Source organism: Pyxicephalus adspersus, chromosome 3 (genome assembly GCF_032062135.1).
Source record: "Pyxicephalus adspersus chromosome 3, UCB_Pads_2.0, whole genome shotgun sequence".
Taxonomy (NCBI): domain Eukaryota; kingdom Metazoa; phylum Chordata; class Amphibia; order Anura; family Pyxicephalidae; genus Pyxicephalus; species Pyxicephalus adspersus.
This window is the reverse complement of record NC_092860.1, coordinates 156,391,140-156,406,276: the sequence shown is the minus strand read 5'-3', so window position 1 is coordinate 156,406,276 and position 15,137 is coordinate 156,391,140. Positions and strand designations below refer to the sequence as shown.

Below are 15,137 nucleotides of genomic sequence, written 5' to 3'. Positions count from 1 at the left end.
TTCTGCCCACCAGTAGGTAGCACTCTCTTCTCTTTGGACATTTTTTAATAGACCTCTTTGACCTACAGGTGGCACTGTTGCTATAGACTACAATGCACTTCTACCCACCAGCAGGTGGCACTCTCTCTACAATGCACTTTTTCTACCCACCAGGAGGTGTCCCTCTCTTCTCTTTGGACAGTTTCAAAAACCTTGTTTACCTGCAGGTGGCATTGTTTGTATAGACTACTGTGCACTTCTTCTGACCACCAGCAGTTGGCACTCTCTTCTCTTTGGACATATTTAAAGGCCTCTTTTATCTATATGTGTCTCTGTGGGTATAGGGAACCATGCACTTCTCCTGCCCACCAGCAGGTGGCACTTTCTATTCTTTGGACATTTTCACAGACCTCGTTCACCTGTAGGTGGCACACTCTTCTACTTGGACATTTTCATAGATTTCTTTCATCTGCAGGGGGCACTGTAGGTATTGCCTACCATACACTTCTTCTGCCCACCAGTAGGTGGCACACTCTTCTCTGGACATTTTTATAGACCTCTTTGACTTGCAGGTGGCACTGTCAGTATAGACTACAATGCACTTCTTCTACCCACCAGCAGGTGTCCCTCTCTTCTCTTTGGACAGTTTCAAAAACCTTGTTCACCTGCAGGTGGCATTGTTTGTATAGACTACAATGCACTTCTACCCACCAGCAGGTGTCCCTTTCTTCTCTTTGGACAGTTTCAAAAACCTTGTTCACCTACAGGTGGCATTGTTTGTATAGACTACTGTGCACTTCCTCTGACCACCAGCAGGTGGCACTCTCTTATCTTTGGACATATTTAAAGGCCTCTTTTATCTGTATGTGGCACTGTGGCTATAGACTACCATGCACTTCTTCAGCCCACCAGCAGGTGGCACTTTCTATTCTTTGGACATTTTCACAGACCTCGTTCACCTGTAGGTGGAACTGTGGGTATTGCCACCCATACACTTCTTCTGCCCACCAGCAGGTGGCCCTCTATTCCCTTTGGACCTGCAGGAGGCACTGTGGGTATAGATTACTGTGGATTTCACCAGCAGTTTAATCAGGCACACTGCGCTGCAAATAGGGGGCCACAGCCATGTCCCCTCCCCCTCTCCCCAAGCTACAAGCCTTGGTCTTACAATATACTAGAGACGTTGTAATTCTATGAGGTAATAGTGGACATTGGGTTCTGATTGGTTGTAAATTGATCAAATTTATTGGTGAATATCGATCAATAAACACAATTTGCATTGAGTGTTTGACCTCATCCGATCCGAGCTCCGGACACTTTCTATCCAAGAAAAGGAATTGGAAGGGAGAACTTGTTTGGAAATTCTAGCCAATCAGAATCAGGCCTTAATACCATCATGGCCATGATTTCCGGATACATAGGGGCAGCTGCACTCATAGAAGAAAAATTAGGCTAAGTGGCCGCTTTTCATCTTCACCTACAAGGAGAAATATTCAAATAGGAGACATTAGCTCCGCCCCTGAAGAGCAAAATTATAATAAGTCTTTGTAGCTCCGCCTCCGAGGATGAAAATTCAGTGGTTTTAATGCAAACTCTCCCTTTTTCACATTGGTGGATGAAATGTTCAGAAGGAGATTACACAAATTTCATGTTGTATGGAGGCCCACGTGGGAAATGTGACCTCGGAGCATAGTAATGCTGGGGGTAAGATTTTTTTTGCCCCAGTTTCATGCAATATAGACCTCAGAACTTAGAAGATGTAAGTTAGTTATATCTAAGAGGACCTGTCATGCTGAATCCGGATTCGGGGTCAGTAAACCAAATCCCTACAATCTCATATAAGCATTATGTCAATAATTCCCAGTGATCCTACCATAGTGCTCCTTCTTCAGGCACTTCCTGTTATAAGGTGACAACGCTCTGTCCCTAACTCCCAAAGATGCCTAAGCGTTGTCACCTCATGAAATGTCAGATATCGAGTGTTCCTTTGAACACACATTAGACAAGCGGGGTACAGAGTTGTCACCACCCTGAGGAGTGCCGGCCGGCAGCCATCGCTGGGGTGGATTGTCCTAGATGACGCAGAGGAGCTGGGTGCCATGGCACCCCTTGTTATTTGGGGTCACTCACCCTATGAGCAGCTTGTGTGGTGACAACACCCGTCTCGTTTTATGTATCGGTCACTTGGTGACCCCGGGGACGGGCGGATCAGCACAGGTCACGTTATTTACAGGTGTAAACAGGGATGACTGCCGAGCAGCCTGACGACACAAAGCGCTAAATTTAGTCCTAATCCTGTCCTAAAATAAACGTCTGTGCAGTTTCTGCATCTCCATGGAGACCGAACCTCGCTCGATATCTGACAATCCCGCAGGAAGGTGTGCCGACACCTCAGAGGGGGAGAGGAGCGCTGCATGTGCAGGAATGTTGGGAGGAGGGAGGGTTGTACCTGCTTGTACCCAATCGACAGATTTGACCTCACTTCCTGTCTTGGTGACCACACTGGAACAAGAAGTAAAAACCCAACAGAGGGTCTGCATGCTTTTTTTTTTTAGAATCTTACCGTCTGTGTTCTTATTGGATAGATATTTTGCTCACTTCAATCCACATAGCTTATTGTATTATGTAAGAGTAGGTTAGTGAGAAAGCAATAAGCACCGTATTCTGCCATGGCAAACAATCACTGGCGTATGCTTTCTGGGCAAACAATCCTTTGAGTATGCTTCCGGGGTAAACAATCCCTGGCGTATGCTTCCAGGGCAAGTAAACCCTTTTTATTGCTTCCAGGGTAAGTACGGTAATCACTTATATATGCTTCCTTAATGTGTCCTCGGGGGCAGGTCCATGACAGCCTGAGCGTATCACATGTGGGCTTGGTCATGCTGACTGTCATTTAACTTGGAAGGCTAGTGCCATCCAGTGGAAGAAAAAAGTTACTGCTTGGGACTTTTAATGGAAAGCATTGAATAAAAAATATATATTTTTTTATTTTATCTTTTAGTAATGAATGTTTTCCGTATTAAATTTACCTTAAAAGGCATGCAGAAGTGTTCTTTGGAGATTACATGTCACTTTAGCATTCCTTAAGTACTGCTTTGCACACCTTAGGCGCCTTGCTGTTGAAGAATAATGTGAATGTGTCTTCTTTCTTGGCAGCTCCTAAATATTCAGTGATATTGGCAAGGAATTACTGTCACGTTCGGCACCCACCAATCGTTGTTTGTTTCCTGTGCGCCAGACTTGTGATAGTAGATGGGTGACAAGGATGATGATGAGGGTTTTGGCGCCTTTTAGTAGGCGCTGCTGAATTTGCCGTACATGGAGCTCGATCTGCTGTTTATCAAGTTGCAAGACGATATTTATATCAGCTCTGAATCACTCCGCATCTCGGAGAAGAGACTGCAACTGGCAGCTGTCCACACCTCCCATCTGGTGGTGGATGCCGAATATCCCAGAGGAGGGGGGCAGAGACAACGAGGGGCAATAGGCAATGTGCGCCCCACACTGGCTGCTGCTTCCGGGAAATTTTCACATCATCAGATACACAACTTGTTATATCTCTCCAATGGGGTCACAGACAACATCCTCATTGGCGGTTCTGTACCAATACCACAAAGGCAACAGCCACCAATACTCATCAATACTTTGAAGACAATACCTCCAGGACAATGCCCACCAATACCTACAAGACAATACCCACCAATACCCCGAAGACAATACCCACTGATACCCACCAATACCTCCAAGACAATACCCACCAATACCCCGAAGACAATACCCACCAATACCTCCAAGACAATACCCAAAAATACCATGAAGACAATACCCACCGATACCCACCAATACCTCCAAAACAATACCCACCAATATCACGAAGACAATACCCACTAATACCTCGAAGACAATACCCGCCAGTACCATGAAGACAATACCCACCAATACCACAAAGACAATACCCACCAATACCTCCAGGACAATACCCAACAATACCATGAAGACAATACCCACCGATACCCACCAATACCTCCAAGACAATACCCATCAATACCACGAAGACAACACCTACCGATACCCACTAATACCTCGAAGAAAATACCCACCAATACCATGAAGACAATACCCTCCAATACCTCAAAGACATTACACAATAATACCCCGAAGGCAATACCCACTAATACCCACCAACACCTCCAAGACAATACCCACAAATACCCACCAAAACCTGGAAGACAATACCCACCAATACCCACCAAAACCTGGAAGACAATACCCACCAATACTGTGAAGACAATACCCAATAATACCCCGAAGACAATTCCTACTGATACCCACCAATACCCCGAAGACAATACCCACCAATACCTACTAATACCTCAATGACAATACCCAACAATACCCCGAATACAATACCCACCAATACCTCTTAGACAATACCCACCGATACCCACCAATACCTTTTAGACAATATCCACAAATACCATGAAGACAATACCCACCAATACCTAGAAGACAATATCCACCAATACCTGGAAGACAATACCCACCAATACCTGGAAGACAATATCCACCAATACCTGGAAGACAATACCACCAATACCTGGAAGACAATATCCACCGATACCACAAAAACATATACTGGGTACACGAGCTACGATGCTGTCAGATCAAGAGACAGAAGATGACCAAAACTCCACCAAAGGATTCATCACAACTCAAGAGACACGTTTATCAAAGAGTAAACAACCAGGTATGGCCTGGATCTTCAATAAAATGTTGGCATGATGGCCATTTAGCGATAAAAACATGATGTCCCTGCTTTGGGAGTGGAATTTGGGCTTTCATGAAGACCGAGTTTGCATGCTATGAAAATAGCATCTCCTCATTGGGATACCAGAAGGCCTCTACGAGGTGCAGAGCTGTTCTGGAAGGTCTTCAGATCCTGATCCTACAAACCTGGCCACCCAAACCTGTTCCTGTCTGCCTGTCCTGGATTGTCTTCTGACCACAGCTTGGTCTTGTCTATCTTTTACTGACCTGGCTTGCCTTCTGACTATGACTTGCTCCTGTCCACCTGTTGTTGGCCCAGCTTGTCGTCTGACCACAGGTTGCTTCCATCTATACCTCGCTGACCAAACTTGTCTTCTGACCATGACATCTTCTTGTCTACCTGTTGCTGACCCCGTTTGTCTCCTCACCACAGCTTGCTCTCGCTCACCTGTTGTTGGCCCAACAGCAATAGGTTGCTCTTGCTTACCTGTTGCTGTTCTGGCTCTGACCATGGCTTGCTTCTGCTCACCTGATGCTGACTCAGCTTTTCTTCTTACCATGACTTGCTCCTGCTCATCTTTTGTTGGCCTAGCTTGTCCTCAGACCACAGGACCACATCTACCCCTTTCCTGACTATGTCTTCTTCCTGTTTGCTGGGCTTATCTTCTGACCATGGCTTGCTCCTGTCTACCTATTGCTTACCTGTCTTGTCTGCTGTCTATGTCTTCTTCCTGTTTGCCTGGCTTATCTTCTGACCATGGCTTGCTCCTGTCTACCTATTGCTTACTTGTCTTGTCTCCTGTCTATGTCTTCTTCCTGTTTGCCTGGCTTATCTTCTGACCATGACTTGCTCCTGCTCACGTTTTGTTGGCCTAGCTTGTCCTCTGACCACAGGTTACTTCTATCTACCCCTTTCTGACCCGGCTTATCTTCTGACCATGGCTTGCTCCCGCTCTCCTGTTGCTGACCCAGCTTGTTTATTGATCTGCGTTCCTCTGCTCATTATCCGGTGCACTAGTGGCATGCATCACCTGTTCAGGTCTTTTGGCACCCATACCACTATGTTCCTCGGTGTTTCCTGTCTCCACCCAGGGATATACAGATCTCAAGTCAAGTGGGTGACATGGCATGTAGATGACCTGGGTTTTGCCTCCAAAGCCCAAGTTTTTGGACCAGTAACCTAACCATCATGAGAACACAAAGCCCTAATACTAGTGCTAACCCTAACCTTGGCACCAACCCTAAAAAAGGCACGAAACTATTAGGAGATTTCTCGTTATTCCTGTTCTAGGGACAATGCTCGGAGACAATGGCTGCCAAGCCCTTGGTGAGTTTGGGTTGGACCCGACCTTGACCAACAGCTGAACCATGTTTTAGAAGGGTCCGTCCTTCAAACTTCTCTCTCCTGGGTAGAAGATACGTCATCCTAGCCCGGCCATCCAAGATAGCTGAATCCCTCAACCCAGAAGAAGTTGGGGAGAAGATGTATAACCGTGTGTGGCATCGTTTAATACCCAGGGACGTCATCATGGGGGACACATGTGATGTCTGCACCAGGCCCTGACTTGTGCCTATCTAGTATGAGGCCCAGAAATGTCTGATTTTGGGTCCTGCCCATACCAGCTTCAGGAGCCGGCCCTGTTGGCACCTATACCATCGAGATGTGTGCCAGGACAGCACAGGTCCTCTTTAATCATCACTAGATAGGAGACCCCAGCAGATGAATAGCACAAAGTTGTACTGGGTGATGTTCTCCTGCACCTCCCACGGTCTGCCCACCTGCCACCATCCTGCCCGCCTGCCATCTGTAGCAGGCACGAGGGAACACCGCTGAGCAGAATCTCGCTGGGTGCCGAGGCGTCAGGCTGTGTCATCGGCTCGGGGATTCCTCCATGGAGCTATATATGGAGATAGACAGCTTTATCCTGTCACTGTGAAATCCCAAATTATTTCCGTATCATCTAGGCTGGGTCACCACGGTGCCACCGGGTGAGAGGTTCACCCAAATCTGTAACAAGCAAATGCTAAGCTTGACTACACTAATATCATGTCAAGAAAATAAAAGGAGGACTCCAGAACATATTTTTAAATAGTATTAAAATATTCTTTTTAGCATTCCTAGTGAGCATTCCTATTTATCCTAGTATGCTATCCTAGTATAGCATTCCTATTTCCTAGCAAGGGTGACACTAAGACTTTTTTAGGCACTTCCTGTTATAGTGACAACACAATGTGCTTGTCTTCTATTGTTCTCCTATGTTGTCACCGATTATGTGTACTTCTAATGAAGACTACAAGAAGCTCACTGACCAGACATGGCCCAGTGTTGTCACCACAAGGAAACTTGCCCTAAAATAGGCCAATCAGCAATTACTGGTGACTGATGTGTATGTACACAGGAAGTGACTGCAAAGAATTTGCAGCAAAAGATGGCAAAAATGTGAAAACAGTATTAGGAAAAGAACATTTTTATGCAAAAACTAAATATTTCTACTTAGGAAAAAAATAAATATTTTAATGAGACCGAAAGACTTTTGAAGCTCCTTTTGCTGTCATGAATCTGAACTTCCTCAAGGGGGCGCTCAGCTCCCAGCTGTTCTGCTTGGTAATGCAGCAAATCAGAGTTCTTGGTACTCCAGCATTCTCTGGAACCATCAGCAAGAAATAAAGGAGAAAAATCAACAAAAGTCATGACAATGCTCCATAAATGAACAAAATAAAATATACATAAATATGTGTGTGTTTGGGGTAATGGGGACAAGAACCCCTCTCTTGTGTAATTTGCTGCCAGGTCAAGAATCAAAAATTACTTACACTTCTACCCCTCTACTATGTAGTATGAAAAACTAAAATCACCCCCTCCAGTGAGCTCCCTGCAGCGTCCTCTCCGGCTGTTCTTCTGGGTTCACAGTCTTTGGTCTTTTTGATTATCTCATGTCAAAATTCACACCAACAGCCAATTCATGTCAGGTCTCAAGGGATCCTCTTCATCAAGGTTTGTCATGGACCAGTAGATGCGGAGTGATCATGAAGGGTAACTTCAGTATTACATCACATGAAGGTTTGCCTAAAATCCCAACTGGGAAGTCCAAACCACCTTGGTAAGGATGCCAAAAAAAGAGAACCCAGCTTCTAATGATGTCCCTACCAAGGTAGATATTCTACATGATGCTTCAATAGAGTTTCCCAGATGGGTCCCCCCAACCACACACGGTGCAGGACTTTAAGTTCCTTACTCTTGAGGCCAAGGGCTCCTCACCACTGCCTAACCCCCATCAATGGTGAATCTATTGTTCTCCTGGGAAAGTGGTGATGGTGGTGCAGAATCTTTATGACCAGTATGAAGGTTTGCCCTACATGCCAGCTTGGAAAGCAGGGTAAGGATGCCAATTTAAGGGGAACCTATGCCTAGTGGTGTAAAATCAGATACATATTCCAGATAACTTCCCAGATGGGTCTCTCCAACTTCCCACCACACTACCCCAACAGGGTGCATGACTACTACTCTGCGTATGCTTCTCCCCCATGAACGCCCCATCTCTTGGTTCTTCCCACTGGTGGTCGGACATTCCCAATCGAACCACCAGGAGAACCAGGAACCGGAACTCTAATCAGAACTAATTCCTAAGAATGGAAAACCAAGAGGTGACCACCTTGGGTGCTACAGGAGGATGGGGCACAAGAAGTCCCCAACTATCTTCTGTAACTTAAAGTAAAATACAATGAAGGAGTGTTGTCACCCTAATGCAGAATTCATATTGCTATATGACTATCGCCATGTCTAAGGACTGCTAAGCTGCAATATATAAGATATTTGTTATAATATAAGCAGATAAGTTGTAACAGGTGGGTGCCTCACCTGTGCTGAAATATGGAGGCATGCACTGGTGACCTTCTTCAGCTAACAGGTGATGAGAGGTCAGGTATATTATCATTATTAAATAGGATTTATATATATTACCCAGCACTGTACATTAAATAGACAGACAGTGACACAGGAGGAGGAGAGGACCCTGCCCCGAAGAGCTTACAATCTAGGATATATGATCATCCTTTGTTCTTATGGGTCATTGCTGTTATTTCCAATGACCCGTTTAACACCTGCTGAGCCCCGAAGGGCAAAGGGGGATTGCTGCACCACAGTGAGTGTTGGTGGGGTGTTTATTGGTGGAATGTGGGTAAAGAGGACCTGTTCCATGCCAAGATTTGATGGGCTTTTGGCCCTGAGTGGAGATTCTTTACCATTCAGACCTGGATGTCAGTGGGATCTGTAGTCAGTGATACCCAAGGGGCATCATTTCGTTATCTGCACCCCCATTCGGACCCACAATCAAAGCACTTAACAAAGGTTAGTCTGTGGGAACCAACTCATATTCCACTCATACGCCATAATGATGGCGGATATGAATGTATCAGCAATCAATCATTCACCCTTACCATGCCTACCAATCAGCATGGCATCATGGTTCTCCTTGCAGCAGTATACGTTTCTTTTTGTCCCATTTGACTATGAAAGTGCTAGTTGTCTGGGTTTGACCCCCCTCAGGCCAAAGATTCCCAGTCCTTCCCTAAAAGTGTCATATCCATTTACAATGTACTGTCAAGTTTAATTTTGTAATGATCATTAGTTTATTATAAAACTTAAGAAATGGCAACTCTTCCACTTCTTCATATCACATCCTTAGACAGTAGACGCTCTTCAAAAATCTTTTTAGAATGAGCATGAAACATTTTAGCAATATTCAGCTCATGGAATATTCAAGGTTTACAGGTGTTTTTAAAACTGCATTACCACTTATAACCAGGAGGTGGCGATATTGATTGAGTTGATTGATTTTCTAGGCTACACTTGGGCAGAATACTTATATGCAATGTTTGTTACCCTCCAATAATTGGGGAATACAAGTCTTGTCTCTGCAGTACAGGATCTTACATCTATATCATTTTAGATATGAGCTGTCATTAGCTAATTAATATATATTATTATATATTATAGCGGTCACTGGCATCATTATATTTTTAATTTAGTCATTCTGGCCCAGCCAATCAAGATTGGGAAGCCTGGGTGCTTTAATCTGACTTTCCCTGCTGCAGGCTTGGAAGCCGTTGTAAAGAATTAAAAATATATAAATAACATATATTTATATATATAGTGGGCCCCAGCTGTATACCCTCAAAATTATTCTTTCTGGTCTCCCTGGTGGGTGCCAGTTATATGCCCCCAAGATATTTTAGGGTCCTCTAGTGGGTACCAGTCATATGCCCCCAAAATCTGGTTTTTGGACCATTTGGTGGCCCTCTGGGCCATGGTTCTGGTGGGCCCTCCACCTCACTCCCACCCACTGGGCCCCAGGTCCCTAGTATGACCCATATATGTGTGCCAATATTTGATTGAATAATGTTGGAGATTCTGGTTGCCTTTCACCCAGTTTGTGCCCCCCTCCCACCACTCCCGGCTCCTCCGGTGCTGCCCATGTCGGTGGTATTGGTGTACAAATAAAAGGGGAAAGGATAAGGATGACAGATCTGAGCCGCATGCTAATGCTGAATAAATAAGGAGGACTCCGCATAGACCTAGAAAGCCATGTCACCCTGTACAGGTCTTAGGATTGGGCTCCCACAAGGGAGTGCCTGGAAATGTGTCAGCTACAGAAATCTGCACTCATCATCCCCTGTATCTCTGTCATTTGTAACCCATAATGTACAGCGCTGTGTAATATGTTGGCGCTATATAAATATATACATTATAGTGCTTGTTTAGATAACGATCAGTTGTTCAGTTACTAGAAGTGTTTTATTGCACTAATCATTTTCTTTATAACTTAAAAAGTGGAAAGTTAAAAATGGTAAATAATAATAGTAAATGGTAGAAATAAGTTCAGCCAATCATACTATTTGTGAAGTTCAGCAAGAGGCAGGAGGTATGACGAGGGGTATGATATGAGGTATGATGGGGGGTGGGGTGATATGAGGTATGATAGGGGTGTGACATGAAGTATGATGGGGTGTGATATGAGGTATGATAGGGGGATTATTTTTATATTTTATGTATTTTTTTATTGTTATTGCCATTATTATTTACTAATATATGTATTTTTGTCTTTATTATTGTTGATATTGTTAGTTGTTTCTTGATTGATGTTATGATTATTATGATATTCCTTATTATTGCTGTGATTGGTTTTATTGTTATTATTATCAGTGTGATGTTTTCCTCTCCGTATTACAATTTGCATTTTCCTATCAGCAAAGCATCCATGGCTGCAGGCTGTCCTGACGAATTCACAACTTCCCTGCACAGGTTTTAATAAAAGCAGAGGAGAGAATCAGGAGGCAGCCCAGCTAGAGGCGTCACAACAAGAAATCTCCTTTTTGGGAGTCCCCCAGCTACATCCTGTCTCCATATATGGGCATTTACGTCACGGCGGCATGAGTGGAGACTCCTGAAATGGAGAGCTCCCCATCAGCGGAAGATCAGAGGCAGAGCTTGCTGCATATATAAGGGGGCTGCTGGTCCTGAGCATGGTTACACACAGAGCCAGCTACACAGGAGGAGGGCTGCTCAGCCATTAGCACTTGTATAGCAAACCTTCATCCATGAGAATCATGGAGCCCTCCTGCCAGGACTCTCTTTATCCCAAATTCCAGCAGGACTGTGACCTGAAGGAGGAAGGGGACCCAGCCTTGGGGTCACCAGGAGAGCAGCCAGGAGCAGCCTCTCAGGCTGGAGGGGACCCAGGGGCTCATGGTGCTGAAGGTAAGCTCATGGTTGGCATGTTGTATTTTTTTATCTGTGCATAGAGAATGGGGAGCTAAAAATAATCCGCTATATGCGTGCGGAGAATTAACACTTACAGCGTCAGTTTTTTGTAGATTTGGTGAAAACCTTGATTTTCTGTGCAATGTCGCAATATTTTGCTCACCGACCGCAATTTCAAACCGGGCTGGCGTGAACAGGTCATTTAAAGGGTCAGTCCACCCGTAAGATGTGTTTTAATTGTAGATGGATTGAGACAGTTACTGATTTCTAATGTCTTAGGGACTCCAGCAGTGAGATTTCCTGTTTCTGGTGTTCCTGCACCTGGCAGTTTTGGGTGCCACCACCCACAGAATGGTCTTCTAGCTCCTCCTGCTGATTTCTGCATTAATGGAAAACAAAATCCAGCAGGAATGCTGGGAATCCCACATAGAAGGTTTATAAACCTGGGAGGGTGGCATGCCTTCCTAATGGGCACAGGAGGTATAGAGATCCAGGAATTCAGCACAAGGATGGTGATTGCCCTTCATAATGGGCATAATGGGTGTGCAGACCCAGGAACCCAAAACTGAGATGATGGCGGACCTTCATAATGGCACATTCAGGGTTACAGAGCAAGGAACTCGATGCTGGGGTGGTAGGAAGTCCTGATAACAAACACAAGAGGTGTTCAGACCCTCACAATGTGCAGACCCCTCATCAATGGGTTCCCCAAGAGATTGTCAGGGGGTGTAACTGCAGCATTTACTATGGAGATATCATTTGTGGATGGACTGACCAGCAGAAGGGAATACAATGCTATCTAAAGTGAATTTGCATCTCAGACAGTCTCATGTTTCATGCACCAGTAGGGGGTTAAGGAGGGGTTTAGGCAGCATGGGCTCTTTTCTGTAATATGGGGACACAACAAGGACAATTTCTGTTTGGGTAACCCAGTTTAGGGGTCATTAATAGAGACAAGGACTGGCTGCAAAGGGTTAATTGTACCGGAAGGTTTGTCTTTGCTGACTTCTCCTTGAATGCTTCTTTTCCTGGTTTGAAATTTTGGGACGTTGGGGGGGTGCAGGAGATGCATTTTTATTCTGGATTAGGTTATTCACTGTGATGACTAAACAATGCTGGAGCTGGTAAATGTCACAAGTCTGTATGGAGGGGGAAGATGCACAGCATCATATTCACTCATTTCTTTCTATTTGTCCCTCAGGAGCATTTGTGAGCCCATCCATGGAGGAGAACTCTGACTACTTGTTCCTCAGCAGCCAACCTTCTCCACCCCTCCCTCTAAACTACTCCGGAAGCTTCTTCATTGAGTCGGGACTGGAGCATTCCCATGAACAGGAGGCCCTCTTTAATCTGATGTCCGGCATTCTGGGTCTGTCGCCTTTCTCTGCACCACACAAGGTCCTCCGGCAGGAGCCGCTCTATTCTGTACCTGAGGCCCTACAGAACCACATGGACCTTTATTCCCAGCCCAACCTCAACATTTCTGTCCAGCAAGGGTACCCTAGCCAGCTGTATTCCCCATTTAGTAGTACAGAGGACCTCCATCAGGTGCCCAGTTCTCCTAACTTGGGCAATTCCTGCACCAACCAATGTTTCTTTGAGTCCAAAAATATGCCAAGTAAGCAGGAAATGGACTTATCTCCTATCTCACCTACCTTGGATTCGTTTAATGCTCAGTGGGAGCCCCAGCCATCTCAGAACTTTGCTGTAACCTCTTACCCCCTGGAGGGATTTTTGCCCTCTGAAAATTCCCAAACTGTGTTTCACCCACTTGAGTCTAAGGTGGAGAACATGATGTCCTCCTGCTGCCAGCCCAACATGAGTGGTGTGGTGGAGGAGTCAGCTTTGTACAACACCATGGACTACTCCTGCCAGTCAGAGACATTCCAGACCTCCCCCTGTGACTTTGCTGAGACCAAGATTGACCTAAAATCTCAGATCTTACTCGATGCCAAGTACCAGCTGGGTCAGCAGATGCCAGGGCTGTTGACTACAGAGGAGACCATACAACCTTCTCCAGTGATCTCCACAGATTTTTTGGGCCTTTCTCCAACAGCTGACACCATTCCTCCACCCAGTTCAAGCAACCCCCTGGCAGAGCCAAGAAGGAAGTACCGCCGGAATAAATTTCCAGCCAAATGCTTTCGCCCCAAACCCAACGAGAAAGCCTTTGCTTGCCCAGTTGAGAATTGCATTCGGAGCTTTGCCCGCTCAGATGAGCTCAACCGGCACTTGAGGATCCATACCGGACATAAGCCCTTCCAGTGCCGAATCTGCTTACGGAACTTCAGCCGTAGTGACCACCTGACCACCCACATCAGGACCCACACTGGCGAGAAACCTTTCTCTTGCGATCTCTGCGGCCGGAGGTTCGCCAGGAGCGACGAAAAGAAGCGCCATGGCAAGGTCCACCTAAAGCAGAAGGCCAGGACTGAGGAGAAGCTCAAGGGCCTTGGCTTTTATTCCATGGGCTTGTCTTACCCCACCATGTGAGGCATAGTCGTCACATTTGCTGTGAGCTCAATTTTCACCTTGGAGATGTTGCCTCCAAATGGTCCCTCAGCTAGTCCCAGTTCTCTTCTGGATGACCTAGCCTGATTTGTAGCTCGGCTGTCACCTGCATGGCTCAGTATTCTGTTATCTTTACAACGTGATGTATACATAACTGTAAAACCCAATGTATACTTATCATCTAAGCACTGTTTTAGTAGCTGTTACCGCGACTATATGGCCAACCGTGTTCTGGAGTTTGCTTCAGCACCGCAGAGGTGGACAGCTCCGGTTCATGCCCGTAGTCAACTCCATCTATGATCCGTTGCTGTTCATTAACAAGCGCTGTCTGGTTTTATGATGTCTCTACGACTTTATTGCCAACCAAGCTTCGTTCAGCACCTCATGGGTGGACAGCTCCTGAATTAACCATTGATCCAGATGCTGTTCCCCAGCTTCCAAGATTACATTGCCAAGCAAGTTCTAGAGAAGGTTCAGCACCTTCAAGTTGGACAGCTCCACGTGAAGCCTGCAGTCTAAAGCCAATGATGAGTATGAAGAGTAGAGGAAAGGAACAGAGCCCGGTTCTCTGGTTTGCTAGACTGTATATAGAACAATTCAATGCATGAAATGACCTTGGGTGTCATAAAGACTTATTTATATATAAATATATGAACTCCTTACACCATTGTAGGAAACCTTTTGTAGTTATTATGAACCTATCCCCCCCAACTGTCGTCAGGCACTTAGTAAGGTTTCCAGTCTGTGATTGATGCTGCTATTGTACAAAACTGTTTCTAATACACTCCATGATTATTCTTATTATTTTTTTTGCTGCTCTAAGAGGACTGTCTTGAGATTTGTACACAGATGGTTTTTGCATTATTTTTAGATCAGAGAAGAACTGTTATATACGCTTGTATTTTTTTTTCTTTGTACACACTGCTGAAGTTTCTCCGTCAGCTTCTTGTTAAATTTATCAATTTTTTTGTAAGAGATAAGAAAAATGTTGTTCAAATGAGAAAAAAAAGAAATTGTCTATTTTTTCAAGGAAATAAAGTCGGCTGTGTCCCACAAAATGTTCCGGCCTTTGTCTTTAAATTGTACGAATTGCAGACAGTTATAAATATAAAGAATGATT

At 45.1% G+C, this 15,137-nt stretch overlaps 1 protein-coding gene across 1 annotated transcript; it reads left to right on the top strand.

Moving 5' to 3' along the window:
• The first annotated feature begins 10,949 nt into the window (after nt 1-10,949).
• EGR4 (early growth response 4) lies at nt 10,950-15,030 on the top strand. Its single transcript, XM_072406749.1, has 2 exons — nt 10,950-11,503; nt 12,708-15,030. Exons 1-2 carry the CDS (start codon nt 11,344-11,346, stop codon nt 13,997-13,999), a joined length of 1,452 nt encoding a protein of 483 aa, XP_072262850.1. The 5' UTR covers nt 10,950-11,343; the 3' UTR covers nt 14,000-15,030.
• The last annotated feature ends 107 nt before the right edge of the window (nt 15,031-15,137 follow it).